Consider the following 22,494-nt stretch of genomic DNA (forward strand, 5'->3'; position numbering starts at 1 on the left):
GGATTCAAGGGCATGGAGGCGTTTACTTCGTTCGCCGAAGCAATCCTCCAAACTCCAAAGCACTGTTTTGCTTTTCTATTCCAACACTTAGAGCCGTAATGGCCTTTAAAACTTGATCGACGGTTCCATCGCTAATGTGTCCTGTACTGTGAGGCATGCTGGTCCCAACTGGAACTGGCGATTTAGCCTTTGTCATGTCCTTTACAGTCGGACAAAAATCCTCTGTGTTTAGATTGATTAGTGGTCCAAAATTAACTTCACCATCATTGTAATGCTCCATTTTGCTAATATGACTAGTTTACCACCGCTGCCACCAGTGTAACGAGCCGAATCAAACAACAGTTTTCTCGCCAAACATGCACATGTATTTTTATATTCATGTATTTGACCACTAACTCTCTAGAGAGATCCTATTACAACCGCGTGGCAGTAATGCAACAAGGAAGCAAGTCACAACTAGAATAATGTCACGCAGCAGTTCCGTCACAATATACTTGGTAAAATGGAAAACAGATGCAGCATCAAATTAATTAACAAATTATTTTTGATAATTTTACCCACCAGCCCTTGTGGCAAGACCTTGCTAACAAAAGGAACAAGGTCATCTTGTAACCAGGGGATGATGGTAGATGATGGCAAAGCTTGGCTGATAGAACCCAAGAGGGACTCCAGCTTTCCTTCAGTAAACTGCGGTATGAACTGGGTCTAAGATCACAAAGCATGATAACAAATTGTTTAAATAAACACTAATTTTATGATTAAAATTAATGTTCTTGTATGTGGGAATAAAATGCACATAAAGTTGGTCGGCAGGACTAGAAAATTAAGATGCAAAAGTTGAAAGACATAAAAAGCCAGCCATATCAATGTTGGTTGATTTACACGGCTTAAAAATTAAAAGAACAAAAAAAAAAAAAAACAGTTGTGTAAAAGTGAGATGATCAAGTCAATCAGAATACATACAAGTTGATTCAATCAGCACATCAGTTTAGGAGAAAGAGTACAGAACATTGTACTGTAGAATGGGAGGTGCTTTGTGAAAGGAAAATTCTGACTTTAAAACAAAACACCCTCTGGAATGTTTTTTTTTTATGGAGCCCTCAAAATCCTTATTGTACTGGATAATCCACAAACTGACAATGTACGACATGTACATGTATATGCTTGACTGAGCATCTTAAGGGGTGATTACCTGATGTCTTCTCCAAATAATCACTGCACTTGTGACTTTACCAGATAACAGACACTTTATAAGCTCTGCAAGTAGGTCTGCAGTGACAAAGTACTGCCACTGTGTTCCACTGAGGATTGAAGAATTCAAAACAGGGATTGAAATTGGGCTTGAAATTTACTACCATCTGTCAATCCTTACTTCAATCAATTCCCCCATTGGAGCTTCACACTTCACTCTAAATAAGAAATGCTTGATACTCTTGGAGAGATTTTGGTTGGTCCTCGGTTTTAAACACAAGGTTCCTCTAACAAACTATCATCTTCAGCCTCAACTTCGGCATGCTCGTTTTGCCACATAATGCCACCCTTGATTGCCTTACACTGGCCACTGGCTAGGGTTAGAGTTACATTTAAGTTCATCATTACTTCACGGTAATCCATGGTACGATGCGGAAATATCTAGTGGATCTGATAACTTTCAAGGCTAACTCCATGTACCAAATGAGATCTAATAAGTTTCTCGTGTCGCCATCAAGTGTCAAAACAAGACTCAGCGATAGAGCCTTTCTGGCTCTGACTCCACCCTGGACTTCCCCCATTTGAGAAGTAAAATAGTTTGGCGTTAGACAGAGTAAAATCTACTAAATCCCACTCCTAGGAGTCAATGGGTTAAATATGTTATTTTATCATATACAGTGTAAACACCAATGAAATACCAAGTGAGCTTTCCCACAAAAACATGATATCTTCATATCTCCACACAAGAAAAGATCACTCTTTTTATGGTTACATAATTATAAAAACCGCGTCTTTTGATGCCTTTGGTGAAATGATTTACATGTAGTATTTCATTGGTGTTTATATAATAAATAGAATATTACATGGCCGTCTGGAGATACAAAATTTCTCTTCTTGTGTTGAAAAATATTTTCTAATTGTTAAATCGAACTGGCAAACAATGTAATGTTAACCCATTGACCCCGGGGAGTGAAACTTTACAGATCTTACTCTGTCTAATGCCAAATGATTTAACTTCTCAAATGGGGGCATCCTAGGGCCTTTGGGTTAAGTATGTCCCCTTTATGAAACTTTTCCTTGATCACGGAAATACAAGAATACATGCATTCTATCTATTGAGGTGTAAATGAGATGCAATGTGTTTTCTGCAATATGGCACTTTAAACGTTCAAATTTATGTGAAATTTTATGGGTTTTTAATGCACAAAAAATACCAGCAAACCTGAAATTTTCAATTCCATAGGCCATTTCAAATGTTGCTAGTCTATCAAGAGCTTCCAGGACCTTTACAGAGAGAACAACACACAAACATGCTTACAATTTCCAACAAACCTTCACTGAAAAAACAACAAAATAATATTACTTTAAAAAGGCTCTGGTTTGCCCAGTACACAGTGCCTGAATTAGTTCACTTTTATGCCTCTTCTTTCAATACATGTCATCATACTGTACAAGTAGGATTTTCCCTTAATTATCATGGTAAGAATTTTGCTTGAGTGAAAAAGGTTGACACACCGAAAAACAAATAGCACTGGAGGAAAATACGGGTTTGTTTTTCATGTAAATTTTATTATGATTCATCAAGACTTGAATTAATTATGTACAGGCAGTCTTAATAATTATAATATTTTATACTTTTGCACGTTTCACTGTACCAACCTCTGTTAATAAATGAGATGGCATTCCACAAATACCTTCCTTTTTATCCTGATCTAGGGAAATCTAAGCAAAAAAGAGTTGAAATGGTAGTGTGGTGAGAAAGGGCACATGTATATGCATATAGGGAAGACATAGATCATTTAATCCATTGAAGAGGCCCTGACAGGGGGGGGCGGGGGGTCCCATGTCGCTTGTCTGAATTTTAAAATCACTCGTGACGGGGTTTAATCGGCTCATTCTCGGCCTTGACGTCACTGTCGGAATTTTGCTGGGAAAGGATGTCTTTTGTCGGAAGAATTTCATTTTATGCGCTGTCGCTACTGTTTGGGCCATGTCGCTTAATTGTCGGAATTTACCCTGTCAGGGCCTCATTGAATCCTGGGAGTGAGACTTAACAGATTTTACTCAGTCTAAGCCAGACGATTTTACTCGCTACATGTAACTGGGGGCACATCCTAAGGTGTTTAAATGACAATGCATTAATTAAGTGCAAATTTTAGTCTTTGGGGAGTACATAGCAGTAAAAAGCAATCATATTTTATTTCAGAATTGACACAAACTTTCTAAACAGGTATTGAATTACAGGGTTCAAGAATAGGAAGTTCACTAGCTCAAGAGCTGAATAGAGTGGTGGATACGACATTAGGTAAGTGATCATTCCACAATCCTGACCAAGACATTAAGTCTTCAGCAGGCTTACCCTCTTCCTTGCATAGCTAAGCAAATCAAATGTTTCCTCAAGAGAGGAAAGGGCAGCTTGGAGGCAACATCTACACACATACTCATCATCCTGAAATGGACCAAACACCGCCACAAATGATTTTCGAAGGAAGGAAAAGAACACACTAATTGCTATCAATTTCTTCTTCTTTTGGGAAAATGCTTAATCCAAATTAACGGTTATTTATTGTACCAGCTACATGTAAAGCTCTAATTTGTTTCAGAAATACTCAACATTGCAGATGTAATGATAGACAATTTTGAATTTGCCTTGAAATAGCAGTATATATAGTTTTTTTTTTTTCAATGATCAACGTGTGATTGCACTTTTTGGTCACTATCCGCAGCACTCTCCTTGTTCACTATCAACTACCAAAATAGCAAAAGGCAAGCTAACGTGGTACCAAATCACTAGATGATCAATGTGGACATCTTCTTGGGTTTGGAAGAGTATTGGGTGGAAGTACAACCTCCATGCAAACTTGTTTTCACATGATCCAACCTTACATACTTACATGTAACACATTTCACATATGCACTCATGCGTAAAAACTGGTACAAATTAAATTAATACAACATCTTTATTTAGTCAAGCAGCTTAGGTAAAAAGGGCAACTACCAGAATGTATAGCTGGCATGGAAATCATAGCAATTGTCACTTCAAGGGAATGTCTTTCTTTATTGAATACAGCGAAACCAGACAGTCTGATTGAGTATATTTCTGTTTCAGAATAACATATATGGAGAGATCAGAGGAACCTTCAAAATACCCCTCTGAATTTAAATAAGGTCTGGGAGCCCAGGCTGCTGCTTCTTTTCCCTTTTTTTTAAAAATGAAATACACAAGTAAAACTATAATTAAAACCTTTATTTGAGAAAAGCAGTTCTTTAACTTGCTGAGGGAAAATTCTTCCTCTGCTGTTCCTTTATCATTATTATTCCAAGGTGACACTTTATCGAGCAGCCAATTTGCCTTCACTTTGTACACCAGCTGAATGAATAACAAGAAGAACCACTTGACAAGAATACACGTTTCTTAATAACATTGCCATTTTTAAATTCTACCTTTTGATTAAATGTCAATTGAATCTGAAATGTATTTCGATTTTACTGCAGCTAAATGCAATAGGCCATTTGCAGGATTCAGTGACATGTCACTCTTTGACGCCATCCTTCATGCAAGCTCATAGAGGAATACTACTTTGTTGTAAAAACAAATTTAAAGCACTTACCACCCGAAAAAAAACAGAAAGGGGCTCGAAAAGAATTTTGCACTTTAAAATCACACACAGTGACTCTACAGAGCCTTTGGCTCTGGAATATGCTTGCGTCCCAGTGCCATTGCAAACAAAGACATCCAGCCATGTGACTAGATCCTGCAAAGGGCCTATTTTAAGGCATCATCTGCAGGGTGGCTGCAAGGACTTTGCTTGCCTCTTGGCTTTTGAGCTTATCTTTGCAGATCTTTTGTTTGGCTGCCTTTGTTTAGCAAATCTTTGCAGATTCAAGCTCCCATCCCTTCCAGCCATTTCTCACTTTGGGTCATTGGTGTAAAGTATGGGGTCAGGTGAGTAAGTTCCACTGAGTTCAGTGTGATGGTGTTTCTTGGTGGCTGCATGCAGGCGTGGTTCCTGTGCACAGAATTGCCAAGGATAGCTCCCTGCTTGGCCTGAATTTGCTCAGGCTCTCTGCCAACCTTTCAGGGACCAGTCCCCAAGCTCATCTGTTGGTGATGATTTTAACATCACAGAAACCAGTAACCAAGTCTGACCAATAATATTATTAAGAAAACTACATAGAACCAGGTCCATTATTCTTTGATTATAAACAATAACCAGGTGCAAGTAAAATTGGGTAGACTGAAGATTTAGATTGAAAATCAATCATGATAGTGCCTGCTATCTTAGTTACATATACAGTACTGTGATTAACAAACAGCTGGGGAAAGTGGTGGGAAGGGAGGCACAGATTGAAGTTCTTGGTCAATTGACAAACCACCCAGGATGAAACTTGGCACATGCATCATTGCGTTATGGACAAGCAATGTTGTCAAAGTTTATGGTAATACTTCGAAGGTGATAACCAGCTTAAAGCATCATTTTAGTGTCACATGTCTGAGGCACGGCAACATCTTTGTGTTACCTCAATATCCAAGTTAAACTGCTGTGCAAATTTCAGGGCCTCACTGAACTTTTGTTTGTGAAGTAACCTTGACAGTCTAAGAAAAAAACCATTCAGAGTCAAAGGCATTAACAAAAGCAAAGCTGACACAAAACAAAAACCAGATCTGCCATTCAATAAGACTCTTTATTTCCTCAAAGTGTAGTCGAAGACTATTTTATTAAATGACCAGACAGCATAACTACGTAGTACACAGTGTATAAAGAAAACTGAATTAATCCATGAGTTGATAGCCTCAAGTTAGTCCACTTCAAAATCTGTTGGATTCCAGGCCCTTCTGATGGATGAGTGTTACCTTCTATAATAACTTGTTTTAACAACAGACCATATTATATAAATTCATGTACATGTAAACTATGGAATCGATCTAACACTTCATATTTTCTCTGTCAAACACGTTTGATAGTTGGGAATTCAACGCACAATAGAGACAGTATAATATAGCTTCGGCACATGTGCTCTCTTCCTAGACAGTTTAAAAGATAAATCTAGAAAAGTGTTTGTTACAATGGTGTAAAAACCCACTGCTGTTGTCTACTGCTAATCGAGCTTGAATGGAATTTTCAGACAGATGGGGAGGTACAACAAACAATTTTTTTGTACTACATGTATCATAATGCCATTTCAAGAGTTTGGTAGAATTACACAGGGCTTTTATAAAGAGGAGCCAGAAACTGAATTAAAAATGCCGAAGTAACAAGTTAATTGGAACACCAAACCAAACATCCACACAACGAAGTGCTTGCATTCAATTTAGGTTTAAAAGTCTGGAGAACAAGAAAATTTTCTTCTGTGTTACCTGTTCTCTGGAAGAGCTTCTGTGAGAGACCTGATCCTCAAGCAGGAAATGGGTTCCGTTTCACTTTATTTGAGAAAAGTTACAAGCAAAGGAATAAAGCCAGATAAAATAATTTATTAAGAATTAGGAAAGTATTTACATGTAAGGAGACAACAACCACCTTATCTGGACAATTATAAGCAAGTGTCTCTTACACTCAGGCACCTGAAAAATTAATGTGGTTTCAACGGGATTCAAACCCAAGACCTAGCTTTGTCATCCCCATTACTAACAATGTTTTTCTAACAGAGCTATGAAGCAACTAACATGGTATTTTTTGCTAAACAGGGTTTGCTCAAGTCCATGTAAAACCAGCTACTGTTTTCTGACCAGTGTAAGTTGTTATAAGTATGCAGTTTGTGCTGTTGGTATCCCAGCCATTTTAGTCACACAAAATCCTGTGGTTCTTTAGCAGACAGCATAAATAAAAGAGGCTACAGGTAGCCTACACTTTGTTTGAAGGAATTACATTAGCCAATTTTCTTTAAAGTTCACAGCATTTCAGTGATTTTTTATGTTACAATATCTTGGTCAATATCCAGTTTCATTCTGTAGTCTGAAGTCCAATGTGCAAAGTCCACATTCCATGACCCAACTATATGGCTTTATGTGCGGTCATAGAATAGTTGTTCACATTTAAAACTGTTGTTGACGGCACTGATTCCAATCAAAACCAGTAAACAGATGCTTTACAAGTTTCTACAATGGTATTTTAAAATATTTAATACTTTTCACAATACCAGGAGAATAATAAAAATAAGGAATTAGCCTGGTAAGATGTGTTGCTGATGAGTCATACAATAACCGGATATTGCATTGTGTGCAACAAAAACACAAAAGTCGTTTCCGGTCATTCACGCAATTCTTTATTACATATTTCCCCCTGTTAATCTGTCATATACATGGTCTACCAGGATCTTGTGTACTAAAGGCAGACATGTTGATTGACAGTTGGCCAAGATGGCGATTTAGACTCACTGACAGCCAACACATCAGCCGATATGTCCATCGCCTCTCGGTTGATATGTGGTCGACATGCATGCAGATCGATCGCCTCCAACGCTCAGCCAACACTTGGCCGATACTCTACCAACACTTGGTCAACAATAATTTATTGGCCGACATGCCAAACAACAGTTGGCCGAAATATCAGCTGACACGAAGCCAATATCAGCATGTGTGTTGGTCAATCGGCACCAAGGCTTGCCAGATACTCTACCGACACTTGGTCAACTGTATCGGCTGACACGTCAATGGACAACTCTCAAATGGTCGACATATCAGCCATTTGAGAGCTGCCCTAAACTTTTCTTCCAATGTACAGGCAAGTGCGCAGAGTTTAATGTTGAAATCACTTTTTAAAATTACATTCTGACACTAACAACACTCTTTTTCCATGCCAGTTTAAGCGCTTTGCTTCACTTGAAGAGATTTCGAGATTGGAAACCTTTAGACATTCAGAACTGTGAGGATTAGGGGTGCGTGTGTGGGGGGAAAGGGGGGAAGGGCGGATTGTTCCGGAAATGCACACATGCGAAACATCCACAATTAGCAACACAGTATTCTTTGGCAAAGCTGACATATCAGCCACCAGTTGGTCGATATGTTGGACATGTATTGACCGACATAGCGGCCAACAGTCAACTGGCACTCAGCCATCAGATGACCAGAACTGACTCAAATGTCAGCCGATATACCACCAACAGCCAACTGGTATGCCGCCGACAGTTTCTTATTTCATTAACAGTCAAAGAGTTGGCCGATAGTGGCCACCTATAGTCTAAAACCCGAAGGACATGTCCACAAACACTCGACCACATGTTGGTTGACATGTTGGCCAAGTATTGACTGAGATATCCGTCAAGTCACGGGCAACAAAGTGGTCGAGCAGGGTTTATACTCTTAAGCTCTTCAAATTCCATGACTTTTTCCATGACCTTCTCTAGCTTTCCATGACCTTAAGTTTAGCTGTCACGGAAGAAAATTTCCAAAAATGTCCCTATTTAGGATATTTTCTCACATAACTTAGTTTGAATAAATTAACAATCTCTGTCCGCCAAACGTCCATATAGTTGATAGAAACGCGCCTTTATTTCATTTCATCCTGGCTTTGACAACCCCAAGGATTCATCTTCTATTATTTTATAATTATAATTTTCTTTGACCACAAAATTCCATGACTTTCCAGGACTGGAAAATTAAATTCTTAAATTCCATGACTTTCCAGGTTTTCCATGACCCATACAAACCCTGTCGAGTATTGGGCAATATAGCTACTGATATTTGGCCGAAAGTGTAGGTTGAATATAGACAGACAGATGTCTTACGTAAACATGATCCGTCTTCCATGGTTTAGTGGTCATACACTGTACCAAGTTCAATTCTTACTTGGGCTGCCTTCTCTGAAAGTGACTCTCCTTGGCAAAGAAATCTCATGCATGCATAGCAAAACCGTAACCCCAAAAACGTCCAAAGTCCAAAATCAGAGCCGAATCCTATACTTAGTTCTTCGAACAAAGTAATAATTAACCATTTGTGTTAAACAAAGTGTAGCGTCAAATTAACAGTTTTACAGACTTACAGGTGGATACACAGTCATGGCATGTGAGCTAATGGATATAGAGTGTAAAATGTGACCAAAATAATAATGCAGAATTACTCTTAGATTAAGTATCTGTGAGCCATATTGAGAATAAAATAACTTCTATATAAATGACATTATTGTGGGTGTCACCTGTTTGCCTGGATGTCACAGAGACCTTCAATAAAGTAGATGGACTCCTACAAACACCAAAGACATTTTGAAAATTTAGGGCTGAATTTCTCACCCCCAGCCATCCTATCTCATGTCAAAAGGTTGTGATGTACCTGATTTTAATCTTAATTTACTGAAATCTAGGATTTGTAGGAAGTATAACAAAGCAGTGGACTGTATCAGTGGCAATCAACCTGCTTGTTTTCTGGACAGTGAAACCCAACTTAGTTGTTACAACTGGGTCCTTTGGAACAGAAAAAAAAACTAGGGTGGCACAACTATAATTTGTACTGTGAATTTATTGATTTATTGGTATCAAAATGTTGAACATCTCATTTTCCACAGCATCTCCATTAAGTGCTTCCTTAACCCCATGTAGCTGGCAGGATATTTTACTGCAGGATTATTTAAATATACAAGCTAAAATCGATGGTTGCTTCATTGTGTTTTGGCTGCGAAGATTTCAAAACTACTACTCCCCATGCCAGTCTCAGCCGACTTGCAGCCAAAACCATTGTACCCGTGAGTGTTTAAATAATCCTGCAATAAAAATTAATATGCCACACGTTACATGTATGCTGACTAGTGCTTCCTCCAATCAAATCTATGCTTCACCCAAAAACACTAGATAAATTAAGTTGACAATACTTCGTTTAAGTATGAACAACACAAAATTTAGGAAAACATTATCAAACCTGAGTTGATGGACACTGGGCCAAAAATGAGAAAAAGGAAACTTCAAGAGAATACATCTGCTTCATGGATGGAAATGCATACACTTGAAAGTAACGTGCCTACAATAAACAATCATGACTTGACAAAGAACAGTAATCTTAATACAACTATATTCATATTTACCACAAGATCAAAAGGAAGAGAACAAATGCCAGAAATGAATGGAAGGGTTAGTTTCTAGAAAAACTATAGAGCTGCATCTATGGGAGAGTAGTGTAACACAAACATTTTTTTGGGATCAAACAGCAACTCCCAAGCTGACCTTGAAAGTTAATAAATTCAAGGATTCAATGTATTGGCCTGACTGTACGAAAATGCCCTGGAACATTTTACTGTCACACCTGCAGGATGTAACAAACTTTTGTTGCTAGTTATGGGTTTGTCATTCCTGATAGTTCACAAGTTCATGACCCAGAGATGTGCATGAGTTGATTTCGGACTAGTGGTTGTTGGAAGGTGGGGCTAGACCTCTTGTGGCAAGATGAGTCAGCTGCCTGGGCTAAGAAAACTATTGGTACAAAATTTGAAGCCCATATGCATGGATACTTTGAGTTGGTCAGCCCAGCAAAACCTGGAACTCTCGTAGAAAGCTTCATGGTTGCTGCACCAATACTGCAGAACTCTTTACCTCTTCAAGCTAGTAGGAAGTCACCTTCAATTAATTCAAATTAATTCAAAGGTGTATTCATTTGATATTCTGTAAAGCACTTTTGCACTTTAGGAAGTAGTGCTATTATAATATAATTGATGTAGTAGTGGCATCCATGTCTCAAAAAGACGATAGTTAGCGCTGGGGATTTGGGCAGGATCTTGTATGTGTGGCGCAGACTTGCCACGTGCCTTGTGACGTGCCAGACTTGCCTTGCCTCGCTTCTTCTTAACTTCTGGGGTGGAGGTCAGAGTCAGGGTGTAGGCAGATGGCAGATATGATGTTCACCAAGCCCGCCTACGTTTTTATGTGAAGGGCAAGAATTCTCGATGACCCTCCAGAGGGAGTTTCTGTGGTGGCAATCAGTGAGTTCCTCACAGCAAAACCTACGTGTACTGCCTCACCTTGTCCTGGGACAGACCTTGCCAGAAGAAGGTGTAGTCTCTTTCCATAAGTGACCCACTGTCAGCCAGTCAGGTTTCCTGGAGACAGAAGACATCTATGTTGAGTCGTGCCAGCTCCTTGTTGATGATGGCGGTCTTGCGGGAGTCGTCCATTAGCTGAAGGTCAGTGGAGAGACCAGGGCACATGGTGCGAATGTTCCAGCTTGCGATTGGAAGAGTTGGAGGCTTCGTAGTTTTTTGCTTTTGACTGCTTAGTGCAAATACTTGCTCGCTTCTCGGGAGGGTCCACTAAGCTCTACGCACCCAGTAGAGCAGGCAAGCAATGACGGGGCGGCACCTTACTGGCTGGGGGCTGCCCAGCTTGAGGCGGGCGGTAGCCACCCAATGAAGCTATGAGAGCTTCTCCCCACGTCAGACGAGACCCCTAGCACTCCTTCTTACGCCACTCAGTCAGAGCTTAGAACCGGTAAACTGCCTCGTCCTGTGTTGTGCCGGAGTCTTGCAACACCGCTGGAGTGCCGTCTCCAGTTTGCGCTAAGGCCTGGGCGGGATGATAAGGAGATGCTGGGCTGCCCATACGACAGTGTGTAACTGGCTGGGTCCAAGGGAAAGGAAGAACCAACACAACTTGGAGTTTGTTCCACTGCTGAAGCTGCCGGAAGGAAGTGCTGAGCACCTGCCATCCACCTTAGGGGCTCCACTCCGGATTTGTCCTCCAGGTTTACTCCTGAAGCGTTCCTGAGATCAGGTATAGCCTCAAGGCAGCAGAGGTTTGAAATCAGGGTTTACCTTCCCCTAGATGGGCTGTTTTCACAGGCTAAGAGCCCCATCTACCCTGGGCAACTGGTTTTAAGGCGCCAGTGGCTTCGCCTTCGCCCCTTCTCCTGTCAGTCCGCCGCACGGAGGCCAGAAGTTGGACTTAGCTGACAATAAATATTATTATTGCATGATATCAAACAAACCCATCTTCACACTTGATCATACATTGCCATTTGCTGACGTGAGAACCACCAACTTGTGATCATCGTCCTTCCTATAAAAGAAAATAAAAATACATTGTACAGTTCCTTCACTGTGAATCATGAATCAAACAAAATGTCCCTTATATCTGACAGAATGACAATATACAGATTAATCACAACTATGGTTAATCAAAGAGTGACATATTTGGCTTAACAGTCAACATAATGTCTTATTGTTATTTCTTGTTGCTATTCCAAACTATCGGATACATGAGTCACAACAATTTTCATAATTATGCGGAATCCCACCTTTAAGTGCTAAGTGGCAAACTGCATTTTGGCTTCCACCAATCAAATTTCCGAACATAGCCAGGAAGATTAACTCCGCCTCTGGAAAGTGAATTGGAGCTTTTGTGTAGTTCACAGCTCAAAAACCATTATGATATCGTTTTAGAGGTAAAAAGATTCCTACAAGTTACATTGCTTTCCATTGGCGTCAACATTCAAATGTGCAAATGTACCGTTGGAACCAAAGATGCTGATTGGTAGGTTACACGTATGTCACACGAGGATGCTGAAATCAATAATTGTTATTGATTTCGACATCGCCAGTTTTGGGTCAATTCTTGGCTTGGCATCGCAAATTTGATTGATGGAAGGCAAAACACAGTTTGGCTGTTGGTGCTTGAAGACAAGATTCCGCAGAACCATGAAAATCGTAATGATATAAATGTACATTACTGTTTCAAATTGCTATTGTTAGCTAAAACAAAAACACAATAAGGACCTTCAATGTTCAAAAGGAGTTCTCCTGACAAAGTTACATATACTTGAAAAGTCAATATTATTATCCACAACAAGCACAAAACAAATCAGTAAAATATGCAAACTGCACATGCCTTGAAGCCCCAGGTGTCTGAATATTGCTGGAGGGCAAAAGCAGAAAGTCTTCCACATTTAGAAAAGACCAGAATGCAACCATTGTCAAAGATGCCACATTCCACAGACTTAACATGTTCTGCAAATCAATGAATGAAATACACTGTATGACTGTCTATAATTATGACAGCAAGCAAATCAAAAGTTTTCTTACTGCACCAACAAAAGAGAAATACTGCAAGTACTCGAAGGTTTAATAGTACACCAACTGTAATCAATAACATAGTGGCGTGGTTGCCTCCTAGCTCTCTCTCAATGGTCTAGCATCCAAACGCAGAAGTAAGCTGAAGAATGTGCATGCAAAAATAAACGACTAAATATAGAAACATACAGATCCTGAACTGGAACAACAACAGTGAAAAGCGAATGTCATACGCACAACGGGTGCAGTCTCTGGTCCCTTAGGTTTGTCCTTCAAAATGTCACGAGTAAAATAGAAGGACAACTATAAAGCGAAGGCATAAAGAGCAGTGCTACCAGGAAGAACACGAAGGCCCAGTCCTGATTGTGCCAAAATGGGGCACGCCGTTGGCAGCCAGACCTCCTGGGAGGGACAACTGCAGCAGATTCAGATTCAGCACCAGAAGGAACCAAGCAGTCTGGGGAAGTGGCTGGAGTGCAGGGCAGTGGGACAATGGCTGCAGGTATGGGAGGAAGTTTCTGGACAGGTAAAACGTCATGCACAGGTGTTGGAACCTTGGTTTCTTCGTAGGCTGGCTAGTAACCATGTGAGAGTCGTTGGGACAGTGGATTGTCTTGGTGGTAGAATAACAGGGTCTGCATCATCATTGGAGGCTAATGGAGAGGGCTTGTAAAGGCAACAGTGGGATCCTGTGGGGACTGAGCCAAAACCATCGAGGCCACAGGATAACATTGGGACATAGGCACCGAATAGACTTTACTGCGAAACTGGGAGGTGGTGAACTTCTGGAGCTCTTGATAAGGGTGGTCAAAGTGCATTAGGAGATAGTGTCTCTTAGGACAAGGATCAGTTGTCGGTGACGTTGGGTGACATCAGCAGCAAATGAAATGCCATTGGACTTAGGAGCTTCATCGGTTGACTGTGGCTGGAAGTGTCTAGGGATTGACTTCACAGACTAACAGGTGTGGCAGGAGGAAAGTACAAAATCTACGGGTTTGTCAACATCTAGAGCAAAGAAGTATCTGCTGTAGAGACGCTTGGTTTGGTACTTTGATGGATGACTAAACCGGATGTGAAGAGCTCTTAAGAGACCATCTAAGACAGAGCGTAGAACAACGATACGCTCACGAGGGGGTTGGAATGGTTCCTGGTCTCACACAACAAGGAGGCCATCACCAGCGATGAAGACATCCTTAAGGTAGCGTTTAACGTTAATAATTTTGAGAGTGTGTCCTCTAGAGGTGAGGGCACTCCAGCTGGGTAGCCTTCCAAGCAGCACAGCTAGTGAAGTGCATCTTGACGCAGCCTTGAAGGACATCACTGACGGAGAGGCTGTGAATAACAGAATCTTCGAGTTCGACGATGAATTTTCAGATTTGGCAACTACAATTCAAGCGACTGGCATAATAAGAGGGTAGGTTCTCAACAGGAAGTGATTCTCAAACTGGCTGAGAATTCTCCTCTCTTGAGCTTGACATAAGCTTGGACGCAAAGTCTGCTTTCAGAGGGTACTTCAGTTGTGTGTGGTGATTGAATGATATAGGAGGCAAAATGTTGAATCACCGTGCCAATACCCAGGGCTTCAATCTCGCAAGGCAACCAAGTTACTTGATGCTTACAAAGTTTGCCACTGAAAAATCCAGCTAAGAGCAGCTTCTCATTGCGGTGTACATACAGTGTGGCTGCAATTCCTCTATTTTTAATGGAGCCATCAATCACTAACCATAAGGCATCTTGTGGATGGGGAATGGTGATGGTCCGGTGGCTTTCCAATGCACGTTGAGCAGTTTTAAAGGTCAGCACTAATTCATCAGACCATGCAATTTTTTCTCTGGGTTCTTTCCCTGCAGTCTTTTCCTTGTACCTTGTAAGCTCCGATAAAAGAGCACAGGCCTTGCACTGTTGAAGGTGGCTCGACCGAGGATAGTGCAGCCATTTGTGGGGGCTAGCCTGCAGGGTTCCATTAGATCACACCCAGCCCGGGACGGTGGCCTTTCTGGGGCAGATAATAGTTTTAGCGGCGGACAAGAGAATATTGTTCTTTTGGGCAAGAACTCTGTGCCAATTGTCGAGGACCCCTATGGGGCTGTTTCTCCCAACATACAAGTCATCAGGAATTTTTGCGACACAGCCCTCTCAAATGAGGTCTCCCAGAACTCGGGACATCAACTCTTTGAGGGAGGTCTCAGACCCAGGCATGTCCATCGCAGAGCAAGTGTAGACATGAAGGCCTTTAAATGGTGTTGCGACACCACAGTATTTCATAGATGACTTGGCTAGGGGAATCTGATAGAAGGACTTCAGCAAATCAGTGATAACCATATACTTCCACTTCCCTATCTCACAGAGCACACCATCAACATTTGGCATGAAGTAGGGTTGAGGCTTACTGTACTCAGCAACTCCTCTGAAGGATGTCACAAGCCTGCTACAGTACTACCGTTCAGCTTCTGTACGAAAAACTAGGTGTTTAGACACTCTATATGGACATTGACTAGGCATCCAGCAGGGTCAAGGATTACATGGGGTGAAAAAGGCTTGCAGCTGGCTGGAGAAGGAGAGGCAGCACAACATGTGGTGGTAGGTGCGGGTGAGGTGGAGGCTTCAACGGGTATAATGTGTCGAACCTGGCATAGCTGCTCACCACTCTTCAGAAGAATGGGTGAGTCGGTCGTGTTGGAGACGCGAACGGCATGATCCACTGAGAGAATTTGCTGTGGTGGAGGCCACGCCTCTTCTGGTTTACGTGGCATGTTAGAAGGGCAGTCTATGCTGGGCTCAAGGGCCCATAAGCTGTCGCAGTCAAAGTCAGAAGGGATACTGAACTGAACATACTACCCTGGTAGAACAACAGTGCAGTTGGGATTGCGTAGCAGGAAGGATTGTGTATGCCACACATTAGGTTGAGGTGTGTCTGGAGGGGAAGATGTAGTTGAGAATCTCAGTGTCACCTATCGCAATCTGACATTTGGCAGGGTGAAAACTAGGTCATTGCGGACCTAGAAGGGGTTACCAGCTAGGATATGGACATCTAGCTGACAAACAACAAGGGCATCTAACGCAAAGGTCCACTGTGCGTGGGTCAGGGAGCAGTGGACTTCGCCAATGACATCCATTCGCGTAACTCCATCAGCCTAATGAGCCATTTGGGAGGCAGGGGTGATGGGGAAACCATACAGCCTGGCGGAGGCGGCACAGACCACGTTGGACGTTGCACCAGTGTCCAGGGTCAGCTGCACAGGTTGTGATAGAAGGTGTGAAGAACAGATGACTGGGCTGCTGGCTCTTCAACCTGGGCTGGTGGGACTACCAGGTCACTGGTCTCATCAAAAGGCTTGCACTCATCAACACTGAGGTCTTCAGAGTCATTCATCACCATGCGTGACCAATCTATTGGGTTGTGAGAGGTATGTGGGCGACCGGCGGTTTTGCAGAGGATGCAGGACAAGAAGGGGCGACGTCGAGGTTGGCCCTGACCATTTCTGGAGTTTCACCTTGGTGTGGTAACACCCTCACTGCATGCATGACCAATATCCATATCAGCAAGGAAGAGTCTGCCCTCAAAACTCTTAACATGCCATGATTCTACACCTGTACAAGCATGGCTTTGGTATCTTTAATGCAATGTGACTCATCGAGGCAAGATCCAAGAGCTTGGGAGATCTCAGGTTTTAGTGAAGCCAGGGTAATTCAGAACCATACTTTTGTTTCACTAAAGGAGAGAGGTCTTCATTGGCAGTTACCTGATCTGCATGGTGTGTTAAGCCGCCGATGGAATGAAGGCAGGCTGTGGCCCCACATTTAAAGGCAGCATTCCTGTGTATTCAGCTGATTGCGAGATGCTCAGGTATCCGAACAGTATTTGTGCTCACTAGGTGGAACACTTTCAGGTCGTTCTGAAAGGCAAGTCTACAATATCACATGAAGTGGTGGCCAAGCTCCCACAGCTCCCAATCACCCAGGAGATTATGAGCCAACCAAAAGTTGCCAATTGAAGGTCACCAAGGCCATCAAGCAGATGTCCAGTGGTAAAGTGGCTGGCGAGGACGGCATCCCCTCGGAGGTATTCAAGTGCACTGGCAACACCCTCACTGCATGCATGACCAATATCCATATCAGCAAGGAAGAGTCTGCCCTCAAAACTCTTAAGATGCCATGATTCTACACCTGTACAAGCACATGGGAAACTGTTGCAGCAATCATCGGGGCATCTCATTGCTATCAGCAGCAGGCAACATCCTCAGATCACATTGTGATCATCAACTGTCTTAGGAGTCAAGATGCTGACAACATCCCTGAGAGTCAGTGCGGATTTTGACTTCGCACAGCAACACATGGTGTTCTCCCTCAGGCAAGCCCAAGAGAAATGTAGGGAACAAAATATGGGCCTCTACGCTGTTTTCGAGGATCTCATCGAAGCCATTTGATTCCGTTGGGGGAGAAGGGCTATGTAAGATCCTTGCGAAGGTTGGTTGCTCTGGCAAGATCATTCAAATCATTTGCTCCTTCCACAATGGCATGGTCAGTCTGGCAGTCGAAGATGGTGCCATATCTGACCAGTTCCCAGTCAAGTCAACAACAGCACAAAACAGGGCTGCCTAATGGTCCCCCTACTCTTCAGCACTGTGTTCTCTGTCATGCTCCACAACGCCTTCAAGGACCGTGAAAGAGGTGTGAGGATCTGGTTCTGTACAGATGAGAGTGTGTTTAACCTCAAGATACTAAACGACAAGACCAAGCTTTGTGGATGATGTTGCAGGATCTACTTTTTTGCAATGATTGCTGCTTGAAAGCTTACTCCTTGGAAGATGCGCAATTCATCACCAACCAGTTCACCAGGGCCGCCAGCCGATATCAAGATGACAGAAGTGCTTCATCAACCCAGACCGGGCACACTGCCCACAAATCCAAATGAACCACTTAAAGTCTCGGTAAGTTCTGCTATCTGGGTAGGTTTGTCTCGCAGAACACTTCAGTCAAACCTCAAGACATATCACTTGACCTTAGCAAAGACTTGAGATTTTGATACCCTTCTTGATAGATGTATTTTGATAATATCATGACATATCAAAATACCAACCTCACCACATATCACTTGACCCTACCAAAGACTTGAGATTTTGATAGCCTTCTTGATATTTTGATAATATCATGAGACCCAGATACAAAGAAAGACAAGTCTAGACAGAAGAAAGGAAAGCATTTTTTTAAATTATAAACCAGAAACATTTTTTTTAATTTTGAGAAAAACCATTTCCCCTTACAAATCCTTATCCTTTCTACTCTTGCATACATGTACTATCCTTGACAGTACAGGTACTGTTATATATTGAGCTTGGGCTACCTGTGTTTCAAGCCCTGACTTCTCTTTGCAACCAACCTTGTCATCCAGAACAACTAAAAAGTGACCATTACTGGATATATTTGCTTTTTCTACACCAGATCCTGGAAGTAAGAGACAAATGGTTTAAACGTTAGCCTTATACTCTCATAGTGTTGGATAACACCTGTGCAGAGAATTTTACCAAAAAATAGTAGGACGTCAACTCCACCATTTGAAATGGTGCACTAAGGGTTAACAGATTTACCAATAAACTGCAATGCGATTATTACTACACTTGTGCAAAGTAGTACCTTTATGTGTAACTTTTTTTCATAAGTTTGATTTGAAAACACTTTGCCCTTACAGGAAAATCTGCATGAAGGGAACTCAAGAAAATAATTTATACAAATTACATGTAATGCAGATTACACAAACCTCCAAGAATGTATGAGCTGATAGAGTCAGTAAGAGTAATCCCATTTTTCTCCTGACATGTCCATACAGCAATGGCTGCCTCTCCTTCACCCTTTAATAAATTGTTAATATAATTATTTCATTTGTTGTAAAGTGAAACCAATCGGATGCCGACATGCAGAATCTGGTGCAATCTTGGAAACAATGAACCTAAGTCACTGTGGTGCCTTTGAAACCCTAGTCCCCTGCCAAGAGTGTCCTAGCTTCCTCTTGCTGAAGGACGTAAAGCATTAGACACATAATTTATGGTAAATGTTCAGTTTAATAGTATATACCACACAAGTAAATAATGCTTTTCACGCATTGACTGATTGGCTAGCAAGGAGGTGAATTGCAAGTACTGTTCACATATGAGCAATGGAGAAGGCTTCCTGTTTTGCTTCTGTTGCCAACAAGCAAATTTTATCGATAAATTTACCATATTATTCGACTTGAGTCAGTGATTACACCAAAGCAATGCACTGTGAGGTAAATATTCACAACTTTCACCAACACTTTTTCAGTGAGTGATTAACTCAAATTTTAGTCACCACCAGAAATACTCCATCTTACGCTAGTTAGACACCAATAATACCCCACCGACAGCTAGAAGGCAGTGCAGGCCAGTCGTTGGGACACTTGCCTAGAGATAAGGAGATCCTGGGTTCAAGACCTGTTCTGTCAACTTGTTAAATTTGATCCTGGGTGTCTCCAGTTCAACTTCTTGGTTTGGTTTTTTTTGTTGTTTTTTTTTTGTTGTTGTTGTTTTTGTTGTTTTTTTCTTTTGACTTGACTGAAAGGGTGCTTGCCCAGTCAGGAAGAGGTCAAAGACATTCAACTGCTCAGGCAAGGAATCTACTTGTCCTGGACGACTAGACAAAGGGTTTCCTCCAGTACTGATACATAGAAATACATGTACACTGTACAGTACTGTTTACAGTCACATCAATGAGCACCCTCGTGGGCAAAGCCCGCCAGACATAATCTTTTTTTTTTTTTTCTGTTTTTCTATTCTTTCATCTTTTTGTTTACACAATTAAGGTACTTATAGATGTACAGTGTAGAGTTCTCCCCAAGTTAGCACATGGCAATTTCCTCAGCAAAGAAACACTTGTTTCTCTGACAGGAAACCAGCTGACAAAAGTACATTGTATCTCACACTGGAATGGAGGCTTGTGTAGTAGTTGTGGGGATTTACCAAGAAGGACCTAGTATACATGTAGCAAGGAACTTGTTCCTCAAATTTCTGTACTATGCGTATATTCTCAGAACTCATAACTTGAGCCTTGAAAGTCAATCCACGGTTCTTCAAATCATCCAGGATCAAGCTACAGTACAATGTATGTCCAGAAATGCATAAAGTAATTAGATGCATGCAGATTTCAATAAGCATCACAAAAATAATGTCCCCTTGCTCTAATCTCCCAAACATGAACATCACTTGTATCTCGGAACATAGACAATTAATGTCACAAAGTGTCCCCAAATGCTGCTCCTCAGATAAGGATGAACAGCTGGCTGCATTTACCGAAGCTACAAATAACACTAACCTTTACCCTTATTGTTGGAAATACGTAGCAAATGCTTAGACTTAAAGGGACACATTGGTGTTGGATATCAAAACTGGGCGTGTATGAAATTACTTCCATTTCTGGACGTACAGTGTGTCAGGATCAAGAATCAAGCGCATAGTCAAGATTGTCCAATGTCTTACATTAATTGACCAGTACTGTGTGGTTGGCTATACCCAACGACTCTAAGGAATCCATTTAAGCTGTACTAGTGAGGTAACATGGCACAATTCTTTTTGAGAACATAGACGAGAAGAAATCCAAGAAATCCCTTATTTTTGCTTGTGGTATCTGTGTTCTAACATATCCTCCCCACCCTCTTTAAGGTGGCTCAAACCAGTTTCAACACTTGAAAGAAACATTCTTATTAGAAGGATTGACAATACAACACTTTTAATCACTTGACAGAAATGTTATGGTACCATATTATCAAACACCAATTATTGCTGAACAAGCTGCTGTCATTTGTGTGACATAAAAAGTTACTGTGCCAACAGGAAAGCCCTGCAAAAACACCTCATATATTGGCTTTAGCTGCTCATATCTCAAAAACGAACTACATGACCCCGAAATTTAATCAGCATGCCAATGGAAATTGCAAAAAAAATTCTGTGCAGCGGATTCAGAGCCACCTAAAATATTTGAAAATCTAAGGTAGCTCTGAATCTGCTCCACAAATTTTTTTTACACTTTGCAGTTTCGACTTGGCTTGATGATCACTTTTCTGCAATAAAAAATAGGGGTCGCCGAGTTCGTTTTTCAGATATGAGTAACTAAAGCCCAACATATAGGGTGTTTTTGCAAGGCTTTCCTGGTGCCATGGTAACTTGTTACGTCACAATTTGGTACCATAACATTGCTGTTACGTGACAAAAGTGTTGTAGTGTCAATCCTTATATTAACAAGGACTCTCAAAAGTGTTGAAACTGGTTTGAGCCACCTTAATTATGAGTTGACTAAAAGACATGCACATGTGTAGAATAAAAGAGTGCAGCACACAGAACATGAAAACAAATTCTCTGTATCTGTTATAAGGGTTTGCTGCTGAACATAAAGTTCTACATTTTGGTACTTAATATTTTGATTTTCTGGGAGATCAAGCTGACAAAGAAGAGCTTACATAAGTGATGAGAGCTGGAGCTTCCCAAACTGATCCAACTGTGAAGCCTGCGATCTTCTTTTCGTGTACTGCCCTCACATCTGCAGACTTCACTTGGATCATCTCTTTCAGCTGCAACAAAATAAATGGCAATAAAGGTAAAGGTCCTTATTTTTACGAGGGTAGCATGTGACGGTCAACTAGAATTGCTGATAAACTTGTGGCCCTCGGTGCACACTTTTTACCCCCCTTCCCCCCCCCCCCCCACCCCCACTTCCTCGGTCGATTCTCTGTTTTACAGAACACAGAACAGAGGAAAGCCGAAACAGACTTCAATCAAATGACGAGGATCAAACTGGCAACCCTTGCAGTTCAGAAAGCCGCACACTAACCAACTTCCCTACAACTGCCTCTGTCAAGGTTTGGGCATGCATACATTACATGTTCAACAATTTCCCTCTGGAATCAAAGATTGGCAGTTAAACGTGTTGATAGATCAGTTAATTTGTGCCCAACATTAAGTACATTTTACAGTCTGATTTTAAAAAAACTCTAGACAAAAAATGAGACTGTTTACCTCAGAAACAGCTTCTAGCCTCCCTCCAACAATGGCTGGGGTGAAGGAGAAATAAATACATGTAATATTGGTAATATTAAATGGTATTATTACTAAATGAAAAAGAGATAAATGTAGCTTGGAAACCAGTGTCATCCAGCTCAGAAACTGGAAAGCCAAGAATGCAGCTCTGAGTTGCAAATTAAAACACAACAGTAGTGTATTATTACTGACTTCATGCCTTACAATCAACTACATGCAGTAACTGCAGCTCAATGGAAGATAATAGAAAATAAAATACATAATTGCTGCGGTCT

General features: G+C 41.3%; 1 protein-coding gene across 2 annotated transcripts in view; it reads right to left on the reverse strand.

The window, feature by feature from the left end:
• LOC137979542 (kinetochore-associated protein 1-like) overlaps nucleotides 1–22,494 on the reverse strand; it is an 82,162-nt gene that overhangs the window by 51,059 nt on the left and 8,609 nt on the right. For both annotated transcript variants that reach the window (XM_068826812.1, XM_068826813.1), the window contains exons 7-22: nucleotides 22,199–22,233; nucleotides 21,643–21,753; nucleotides 18,934–19,024; nucleotides 18,556–18,620; nucleotides 12,994–13,112; nucleotides 12,117–12,165; nucleotides 10,040–10,138; nucleotides 9,324–9,370; nucleotides 6,551–6,613; nucleotides 5,713–5,788; nucleotides 4,436–4,561; nucleotides 3,551–3,640; nucleotides 2,851–2,913; nucleotides 2,414–2,475; nucleotides 1,193–1,301; nucleotides 562–705 (exon numbers count right to left, since the gene is read on the reverse strand). In XM_068826812.1, coding sequence (XP_068682913.1) covers nucleotides 562–705; nucleotides 1,193–1,301; nucleotides 2,414–2,475; nucleotides 2,851–2,913; nucleotides 3,551–3,640; nucleotides 4,436–4,561; nucleotides 5,713–5,788; nucleotides 6,551–6,613; nucleotides 9,324–9,370; nucleotides 10,040–10,138; nucleotides 12,117–12,165; nucleotides 12,994–13,112; nucleotides 18,556–18,620; nucleotides 18,934–19,024; nucleotides 21,643–21,753; nucleotides 22,199–22,233 — 1,349 coding nt within the window. The remainder of the gene's footprint in view (nucleotides 1–561; nucleotides 706–1,192; nucleotides 1,302–2,413; nucleotides 2,476–2,850; nucleotides 2,914–3,550; nucleotides 3,641–4,435; nucleotides 4,562–5,712; nucleotides 5,789–6,550; nucleotides 6,614–9,323; nucleotides 9,371–10,039; nucleotides 10,139–12,116; nucleotides 12,166–12,993; nucleotides 13,113–18,555; nucleotides 18,621–18,933; nucleotides 19,025–21,642; nucleotides 21,754–22,198; nucleotides 22,234–22,494) is intronic.

This window comes from Montipora foliosa, chromosome 12 (assembly GCF_036669935.1).
Source record: "Montipora foliosa isolate CH-2021 chromosome 12, ASM3666993v2, whole genome shotgun sequence".
NCBI lineage: Eukaryota > Metazoa > Cnidaria > Anthozoa > Scleractinia > Acroporidae > Montipora > Montipora foliosa.